This window comes from Schistocerca nitens, chromosome 3, assembly GCF_023898315.1.
Source record: "Schistocerca nitens isolate TAMUIC-IGC-003100 chromosome 3, iqSchNite1.1, whole genome shotgun sequence".
Lineage (NCBI taxonomy): Eukaryota > Metazoa > Arthropoda > Insecta > Orthoptera > Acrididae > Schistocerca > Schistocerca nitens.
The window spans coordinates 31,288,389-31,299,201 of NC_064616.1; the positions used below are offsets into that span (position 1 = coordinate 31,288,389).

General features: G+C 46.6%; 1 protein-coding gene across 1 annotated transcript; it reads right to left on the minus strand.

Annotated features, from left to right (window-relative positions):
* Positions 1–6,908: 6,908 nt before the first annotated feature.
* Positions 6,909–10,577, minus strand: LOC126248337 (bromodomain-containing protein 4-like). Its single transcript, XM_049949233.1, has 2 exons — positions 10,364–10,577; positions 6,909–7,384 (listed from the first exon to the last, which is right to left on the minus strand). Exons 1-2 carry the CDS (start codon positions 10,575–10,577, stop codon positions 6,909–6,911), a joined length of 690 nt encoding a protein of 229 aa, XP_049805190.1.
* Between the last annotated feature and the right edge of the window lie 236 nt (positions 10,578–10,813).

Below are 10,813 nucleotides of genomic sequence, written 5' to 3' on the forward strand. Positions count from 1 at the left end.
ACTAAGATATACTGCATCATGGTCTGAGTAAAGGAAACTATTTACATCAGTGGACATACAAGTTCTCTTAATATTTGTAAATATATTGTGTAGATAGGATGAGCCTCTGGTAGGTTTGCAGTTAACATAGTACAGGTTAAATTGTCGAAGCAAATTTTTGAGCTCTGTCACAGTTTTTCTGTCCTTCAGGACATCAAAACTTGAATTGATATCCCCACCAATGACAATATTGTATTTTTTTCCATTTTGGTATACATATGTACATTAAGAGTTCCTCAAGTTTCTCCAGAAAGATATGGGGGTCACCACTAGGTGGCCTGTACACTACTACTATCATTAGCTTAAGGTTCTCACATAGTGTATGATGGCAGATAATTTATGAGAACAATAACAAGAACAGACCCAATATTAAATTAAAATTGCATCCTCAGTCAGTTTGGTAGAGTACACTCCATCTTTAATTGTGAACAGCTTTCATATACTGTTCAGTTTAGATTAGTTTAAATTTACTTTCATTCCAATTGATCCATAGTGAGGAGGTCCTCCAGGATGTAGAACATGTCAGAAAAACAATAATACATGACAAATATTTACAACTCAAACTAATAAGCTAGTTTACCATTCCACAGGTCCCAAGTGGAATGATCGTCATTTCTTAATGAACACTATATGAAAGAATCATTTTACAAACATTAATGCACTGAATTTAAAATAAAAAAAAGGTTTTTTATTTATAAGGTAATAAACATGTAATAGAACTACTATAATACTTATTTACAATGAACACATTACTGCACTGAAATTGTGCAGAAGTTATATATAGACACACACACACACAAATCAGTTGGTTCTACTGAGAAATTCATCAATGGAGTAGAAGGAGTTGGCCACCAATAAATCCTTCAGAGGCTTCTCTTAAACTGAATTTCATTGGTTGTTAAGCTTTTTATGGCTGCTGGGAAGTTATTGAATATGTGTGTTCCTGAATAATGCACACCTTTTTGTACAAGAGTAAGTAACTTTAAATCCTTGTGAAGATTATTCTTATTCCTAGTATTGATTCCATGAATTGAGCTGTTGGTTTGAAAAAGTGATATATTTTTAATGACAAATTTCATTAAGGAATAAATATATTGGGAAGCAGTAGTTAGTACCCCTAATTCCCTAAACAGGCTTCTGCAGGATGTTCTTGAGTTCACACCACATATAACTCTTACTGCACATTTTTGTGCCCAGAAAACTTTCGCTTGGCTTGATGAATTACCCCAAACAATAATCCTATATGACATTATGGAATGAAAACAAGCATAGTATGCCAGCTTTTTCATTTTTATATCCCCAGTGTCTGACACAATTCGCATTGCAAATAGAGATTTCTTAAGATGCTTCAGCAGTTCTGTGGTGTGCTCCTCCCAGTTGTATTATTATCAAGCTTTAATTCCACGAATTTAACTGTCCATTTCTTCTATCTCCTTGTCATCAAATGTTAGGCATATACTTGTGGGGCATCCCTTACAAGTTCTGAACTTCATGTAGTGTGTTTTTTCAAAGTTTAGTGACAAAGAATTGGCTAGGAACCAGTGATTAATGTCGACAAATATTTTATTAGCCAATCTTTCTAAGACTACACTTGATTTGCTATTTATTGCAATGTTTGTATTATCAGCAAACAAAACAAACTTGGCCTCTGGTAATGTTACTGATGAAAGGTCATTGATATACACAAGAAAAAATAATGGCCCTAAAGTGGAACCTTGTGGGACCCCACATTTAATTAATTCTCAGTTGGATGATGCCTGATAGCTTAATACATGTCTCTTTCCTAATAACACCCTTTGTTTCCTGCCAGAGATATAAGATTTGAACCATTTTGCAGCATTTCCTGTTAGACCATAATATTCTAATTTACTTAAAAGGATATTGTAATTTACGCAGTCAAATGCCTTTGACAGATCACAAAATACACCAGTTGCCTGCAATTTTTTGTCTAATGAATTAAGCACATTTTCACTGTAAGTGTAGATAGCCTTCTCAATATCAGATCCCTTTAGAAATCCAAACTGCGACTTTGACAGAATGTTATTTGAGATAAGATGGTTATAAAGTGAGTTGTACATTACTTTTTCTAAAATTTTTGAGAATGCTGGCAAAAGTGAAATTGGATGGAAATTTGATGCTATTTCCTTATCTCCCTTCTTAAACAGTGGCTTAACTTCAGCATATTTCAACCATTCAGGAAATATTCCACTGATAAACAACTGGTTACACGGATAGCTTAATATGTTATGTAGCTCAGAATCACATTCTTTAATTAACTTTGTTGATATTTCATCATACCCACTAGATGTTTTTTATTTTAAAGATTTTATGATGTACATTATTTCTGCTGGGGTAGTCAGGGTCAAATTCACATTATGGAAGTTACTTGAGATGTCTGGTCTGAGGTATTCCATAGCAGCAGCTACATAAACTGACAACCCCATCTTTTCAGTAACAGTTATAAAATGTTTTTTTTTTTTAATTTTTGCAACACTATACACATCTGTCACCAATGTATCATTTACTCTTAGTGCTATTTGTCGCTCTTCATGTCTGGTTCTACCGGTCTCCTCCTTCACTATATCCCATATTGTCTTTATTTTGTTATCTGATATGACTATCTTTTCCTTGTAATATACACTCCTGGAAATGGAAAAAAGAACACATTGACACCGGTGTGTCAGACGCACCATACTTGCTCCGGACACTGCGAGAGGGCTGTACAAGCAATGATCACACGCACGGCACAGCGGACACACCAGGAACCGCGGTGTTGGCTGTCGAATGGCGCTAGCTGCGCAGCATTTGTACACCGCCGCCGTCAGTGTCAGCCAGTTTGCCGTGGCATACGGAGCTCCATCGCAGTCTTTAACACTGGTAGCATGCCGCGACAGCGTGGACGTGAACCGTATGTGCAGTTGACGGACTTTGAGCGAGGGCGTATAGTGGGCATGCGGGAGGCCAGGTGGACGTACCGCCGAATTGCTCAACACGTGGGGCGTGAGGTCTCCACAGTACATCAATGTTGTCGCCAGTGGTCGGCGGAAGGTGCACGTGCCCGTCGACCTGGGACAGGACCGCAGCGACGCACGGATGCACGCCAAGACCGTAGGATCCTACGCAGTGCCGTAGGGGACCGCACCGCCACTTCCCAGCAAATTAGGGACACTGTTGCTCCTGGGGTATCGGCGAGGACCATTCGCAACCGTCTCCATGAAGCTGGGCTACGGTCCCGCACACCGTTAGGCCGTCTTCCGCTCACGCCCCAACATCGTGCAGACCGCCTCCAGTGGTGTCGCGACAGGCGTGAATGGAGGGACGAATGGAGACGTGTCGTCTTCAGCGATGAGAGTCGCTTCTGCCTTGGTGCCAATGATGGTCGTATGCGTGTTTGGCGCCGTGCAGGTGAGCGCCACAATCAGGACTGCATACGACCGAGGCACACAGGGCCAACACCCGGCATCATGGTGTGGGGAGCGATCTCCTACACTGGCCGTACACCACTGGTGATCGTCGAGGGGACACTGAATAGTGCACGGTACATCCAAACCGTCATTGAACCCATCGTTCTACCATTCCTAGACCGGCAAGGGAACTTGCTGTTCCAACAGGACAATGCACGTCCGCATGTATCCCGTGCCACCCAACGTGCTCTAGAAGGTGTAAGTCAACTACCCTGGCCAGCAAGATCTCCGGATCTGTCCCCCATTGAGCATGTTTGGGACTGGATGAAGCGTCGTCTCACGCGGTCTGCACGTCCAGCACGAACACTGGTCCAACTGAGGCGCCAGGTGGAAATGGCATGGCAAGCCGTTCCACAGGACTACATCCAGCATCTCTACGATCGTCTCCATGGGAGAATAGCAGCCTGCATTGCTGCGAAAGGTGGATATACACTGTACTAGTGCCGACATTGTGCATGCTCTGTTGCCTGTGTCTATGTGCCTGTGGTTCTGTCAGTGTGATCATGTGATGTATCTGACCCCAGGAATGTGTCAATAAAGTTTCCCCTTCCTGGGACAATGAATTCACGGTGATCTTATTTCAATTTCCAGGAGTGTAGATACCCCAAGGATAATAGAACAGAATTTCATGCTGTCTTTTTCAAGGCAATTGGGGGGCTATGTTGACATAGACAATTCATGACCATCCCCATACAATCAGTTTGACTTCTTGGGATAGAACTTAAACAGTACAAACCACCCAACACCATGATATATGCAGAAAGTGAGTAAGGAACGTCTGAAATGGAATCTGGATCAATTATACCAGCTTCTCAGTAATCAGCACCATGATATATGAGTAAGGCGAGCAAGGGACACCTAATATGGAGTCTGAGTCAATGGCATAAGGTTCTCTTCACTGATAAGTGATGGGTTTATCTGACAACTGATGACTATCATAGGAAAATGTGGAGGCAGCCAGATACCAATGCATGTCACAGCAATTGGTCCCATGAGTTCAGTAAACAGCTAGGTCAGTCATGGCTTGGGTCAGTATCATGTACAGATGTCATCACTACTGAGGATACTTTAAGGGCTGTGCAGTGCTGAGACAGGATCTACTAACATATTGTTCAGCCCTACAGTCAACATTTCAGCAGTGGTTTCTTGTTTTAAGGCATTACTGCATGATCACACTACATCCACATCATGAAAACCTTCTACAGAAGGCCAGTCCATGGCCCCTACAGTCATCAGGGTTGCACTGTGCTGGATGTGATATATATATACAGGGTGAGTCACCTAACATTACCGCTGGATATATTTCATAAACCACATCAAATACTGACGAATCGATTCCACAGACCGAACGTGAGGAGAGGGGCTAGTGTAACTGGTTAATACAAACCATAAAAAAATGCACGGAAGTATGTTTTTTAACACAAACCTACATTTTTTTAAATGGAACCCTGTTAGTTTTGTTAGCACATCTGAACATATAAACAAATACGTAATCAGTGCCGTTTGTTGCATTGTAAAATGTTAATTACATCCGGAGATATTGTAACCTAAAGTTGACGCTTGAGTACCACTCCTCCGCTGTTCGATCGTGTGTATCGGAGAGCACCGAATTACGTAGGGATCCAAAGGGAATGGTGATGGACCTTAGGTACAGAAGAGACTGGAACAGCATATTACGTCCACATGCTAACACCTTTTTATTGGTCTTTTTCACTACCGTACATGTACATTACCATGAGGGGTGAGGTACACGTACACACGTGGTTTCCGTTTTCAATTACGGAGTGGGATAGAGTGTGTCTCGACATGTCAGGCCAATAGATGTTCAATGTGGTGGCCATCATTTGCTGCACACAATTGTAATCTCTGGCGTAATGAATGTCGTACACGCCGTAGTACATCTCATGTAATGTCGCCGCAGGCTGCCACAATACATCGTTTCATATCCTCTGGGATTGTAGGCACATCATGGTACACATTCTCCTTTAACGTACCCCACAGAAAGAAGACCAGAGGTGTAAGATCAGGAGAATGGACTAGCCAATTTATGCGTCCTCCACGTCCTATGAAACGCCCGTCAAAAATCCTGTCAAGGGTGAGCCTAGTGTTAATTGCGGAATGTGCAGGTGCACCATCATGCTGATACCACATACGTCGACGCGTTTCCAGTGGGACATTTTCGAGCAACAGTGGCAGATCATTCTGTAGAAACGCGATATACACTCCTGGAAATTGAAATAAGAACACCGTGAATTCATTGTCCCAGGAAGGGGAAACTTTATTGACACATTCCTGGGGTCAGATACATCACATGATCACACTGACAGAACCACAGGCACATAGACACAGGCAACAGAGCATGCACAATGTCGGCACTAGTACAGTGTATATCCACCTTTCGCAGCAATGCAGGCTGCTATTCTCCCATGGAGACGATCGTAGAGATGCTGGATGTAGTCCTGTGGAACGGCTTGCCATGCCATTTCCACCTGGCGCCTCAGTTGGACCAGTGTTCGTGCTGGACGTGCAGACCGCGTGAGACGACGCTTCATCCAGTCCCAAACATGCTCAATGGGGGACAGATCCGGAGATCTTGCTGGCCAGGGTAGTTGACTTACACCTTCTAGAGCACGTTGGGTGGCACGGGATACATGCGGACGTGCATTGTCCTGTTGGAACAGCAAGTTCCCTTGCCGGTATAGGAATGGTAGAACGATGGGTTCGATGACGGTTTGGATGTACCGTGCACTATTCTTTTGTGACGGCCTTCGTAGCGACAACACTTCGCTGTAGAAACGGCCTACGAAGTCACCGCCACACTTTTAATAGCGGGCCGACCGGTCCGCTGGAACAGTGAACAGAAAGATGAAAACCCAAACACTCGGATTAAATGAAAGTCAGTACTTATCTTTATTAACGACGATACAGAACACAGTGGTGAACATGGTCTACAGAAATCTGTCTAGTTCGAGTCGGAGCGGCTAGGTCAGCGTCGGCTGACGACAAACAACAACTCTGCTGCGATGAACACACAACTCACTAGCAGGTACACAATTCGGTGGCGAGTATACAACTGAGCGGCGAATCCAGAACTGTCCTAGCGCTCGCGACTCCAGCGCTTAAGAAGCCAGAAGCCAGCGGTGGCGCGCGCAGACTTGCGGCGATTTCCTGTATCGCTGGCGCTGCTTATGCGGACGGCGTCCGGACTTTGATGCTGCCAACCTTTTGGCAGCGGGCTCGGTTGGCATTACTGGCTAGGATATAACACTCCTCCCCCCCAAATCGCCGCACCGTCGTTGAATAATGACGTGGCGAGCGTCGACGGCGGGGGAGGGGTCTGGCCGCAGACGTAGCAGAAGAGACCGGGGCAGAGACTGTTGTCGGTGGCAGTCCCCGGTCCGCACCTCAGCATTGGCTGCGCGGGGCCTCGGGAAACACCGACTGAAAACCGAGGTCAGGGTGCACGCCTGTGACCACGGGCGCAGCTTCTGGTACTGGACGCGACGGGGCGTCGGGACCCACGAAGAGAGGCAGCGTCTCCTGGCGCTGCGTCGACGGCTGCTGAGTGGGCGCCAGACAAGGCGCTGCGGTGTCAGACGCCTTGGGGGTGCCCAAGGAAAGCGGCTGCAGGACAGGCTGCACAGCCACCGCTTGGGAAGGCGGCCCGGCTGGGGGGTCGACGTCCATCAGCTCCGAAGGCGGTGGCGACTGAAGAGGGACCGCAGGCGCCGGAGCGACCACCTGGGGCGCTCCCGGATGAAGCTGCGCGGGAGGCATCAACGGGACGGGCTGTCGGCGTGGTAGCGGCGACGGCTGCTGCTGCTGCCCTGGGGGCGGCAGCGAAGTCGGAAGGCGCGGCTGGAACTCGCCTCGGACCAAATCTGTGGACAAAGAACGAGCGGCAGAATCCGGGCGGCCAGCGCGGCGCAACTGGTTCTGATGCCTCCTGTGCACCCCAGTAGCACCTTGAACAGTATAAAAACCGCGACCCTGGACACTTATCACGGTACCACGTTCCCAACGACGGCGACCGTGATAAACTCTGAAAAAAACGGCGTCGTTGCGCTGAAAACGCGTGCGATGCTCAGAAGCAGCGGGTCGATCCGGGGGGTGCAACAACCGTAGTAGGGTGCGATGACGACGGCCGTGGAGAAGCTCCGCAGGCGAAGGGCCGTCGCGTGGCGTGGTCCGGTACAACGACAGGAACGTGATGAGGGCCTGCTGACGAGAATGCGTAGCACGAAGGCAGTCCATATGATCCTTGAATGTGCGTACAAAACGTTCCGCTTCACCATTCGATTGAGCGTGGAACGGCGAAGTAAGAACATGGCGAATGCCATTGGCAGAACAAAAACTTTCAAATTCAGCAGAGGTAAATTGTGGACCATTGTCAGACACTAAAACTTCTGGAAGACCCTCAATACAAAAAATTGAAGTCAACGCCTGTATAGTTTGTGCAGCCGTTGTAGACTGCATGGGCACAACAAACGGAAACTTACTAAATGCATCTATCACGATGAGCCAACGAGAATGCCAATATGGACCAGCGAAATCAATATGTACTCGCTGCCAGCGACCGGCAGGGCGTGCCCACTCAAAATAGCGTTGAGGCGGAGCAGCTTGGTGTTCGGCACACGTCGAACAATCTGTAGACATCTGCGTAATCTGCTTATCAATACCGATCCATGTACAATGACGGCGGGCAAGCTGCTTGGTGCGGACCACTCCCCAATGACCTTGATGCAACAAGTCGAGGACCTTGGATTGGAGCACTTGGGGAACCACTACACGAAGCTGGTCATTCTCGGTGCGTAACAGCAAAACTCCGTGCGAAACGGACAACAGATGACGTTGCGGATAATAGCGACGAACCACAGGATCCGATATGTCCTTTGCCTTGGACGGCCAACCACGTTGAACAAAACGTAATAGTAAACTCAGATGAGGATCCGTAGCTGTCTCACGTGCCACCTGACGATAATCAATCGGAAAATCCCGGAGGGATTGATGCTCATCGGCGTCAATCTGATGGCAAGAGTCGTCAGAGGAATCGAAGACCTCATCCGCAGCAATCGGCAATCTAGAAAGCGCGTCAGCGTTTGCATGCTGAGCTGTAGGGCGATACAGTATCTCATACTGGTATTGTGATAACAAAAGAGCCCAACGTTGTAGTCTCTGAGCTGTCCGCTGAGGAACTGGGTTAGAAGGATGAAACAGTGACGTCAGGGGCTTGTGATCTGTTACTAAATAGAATGGTCTACCATAGAGGTAGTGATGGAATTTGGTGACACCGAACACAATAGCCAACGCTTCCTTGTCCAATTGGCTGTAATTACACTGAGCTTTGTTTAGCAATTTAGAGGCAAACGCAATAGGACGTTCGGTGTTACCGACTCGGTGAGACAACACAGCACCGAGGCCGAAAGAAGAAGCATCACAAGCTAACACCTGAGGCTTGTTAGGGTCGTAATGGACCAAACAACGATCATTCAATAAAGCCTCTTTAAACTGCTGAAAGGCTGATTGGCAATCAGCTGACCACACAAACGGAACATTCTTACGGCGGAGACGATGCAACGGTGCAGCAATCTGTGATGCATTAGGTATAAACCTAATATAATATGTCAATTTGCCGAGAACTGCTTGCAATTCATGCAGATTGCGAGGGGCGGGCAAATCACGAATAGCTGCTAAATGTGACTGGGAGGGATGAATGCCTTGAGCATTAATAACATGTCCCAGATACTCCAACTCCGTAAGGAAAAATGAACATTTATCGATGTTGCAACGTAGGCCTGCCTGAGACAACACTGTAAACAAACACTCCAAATTACGGAAATGTTCAGCAGGCGTCCGACCGGACACAACAATATCGTCTAAATAGTTGCAACACGATGGCACATTAGCCAAAAGTTGGGACAAAAAACGCTGAAAAACAGCTGGAGCTGACGCACAACCAAAAGGCAAACGCAGAAAACGGAACAACCCCAACGACGTGTTTATGACAAAATACTCTTGTGATTGCTCGTCGAGGGGCAATTGCAAATATGCTTCACGGAGATCAATTTTGGAAAAGAAACGAGCTTCCCCTAACTTATCCATCAGCTCGTCCGGTCTAGGTAAAGGAAAAGAATCAATGACAGTCTGAGGATTAACTGTCGACTTAAAATGAGCACACAAACGTAACTTGCCAGACGGTTTCTTTATAATAACTAAGGGAGAAGCCCACTGGCTCGCTGAAACGGGTTGAATAACACCGTTGTTTTGCCAACGACGAAGTTCATCTTCTACAGGTGCCCGGAGGGCGTGAGGCACTGGACGAGCACGAAAAAATCGAGGCTGAGCATTATCTTTTAACGTAATATGAGCGGCAAAGTTCGCAGCACAACCGAGTTCGTCTTTAAATATGTCACTGTATCGTTTACACAAATCGGTTATGCTGTCTTGAGGAACAACAACAGAAGTAAGTTGCAACACATTGTCTTGGATAGACAGGCCAAACAAGTCAAAACAGTCTAATCCGAAAATGTTTACACTGTCTGTAGCGCGGAGCATTGTGAATGAAACTGTTTTTGTGTTGCCCCGGAATGTGGCTGGCACGCTACATACACCTAACATAGGAATTTGTTCTCCACTATAAGTAGCCAAAGAATGTTTTGCCGCTGAAAGTTTAGGGCGGCCGATAGCCGCATACGTAGCACTATTTATGAGAGTCACAGACGCACCAGTGTCTAATTGAAAATTGAAGGTCTTATCCTGGATGCGTAGCTTCACAAATAGTTTATTACACTGTCTCTGGATCGGTGCAGCGGAGGCGGAAGACACAAAATCAGCGCGTTTAGCGCGTGTTCGCTGCTTACGACAACTCGTGGGTTGGGCGGGTGGAACAACAACTCCCGCTTCACTTGCAGTCTGTACATTACTTTTTACAGCGTGTGAATTACGCTTGGGTCGCATAGCAGAGGGCTGGGTGGGTGGCTTATTGCGAACAAGTTTATTACCCACACGAACCGTGGAAGAGTCTTTAAACCCGACCTCCTGGGCGGGCTGGCTTTGAAGAACATGAATATCCATGGGCTGGGCAGCACTAGAAATGTTCTTGCGTTTACGCAAACAAACAGTCTGGATGTGTCCTTTCCTTTGACAAAAGTGACAAACCGCGTTTCTTAACGGGCAACGTTCACGAGGATGAGCAAGAACACACTTAGGGCAAGACTTAACTCTATCATTTTGCACACGCGGCTGACGAATGTGTTTAACATGACGCGGCCGGCTAGTGTTTGCAGTCTGACTCTGCCGGTGGGGCCGCG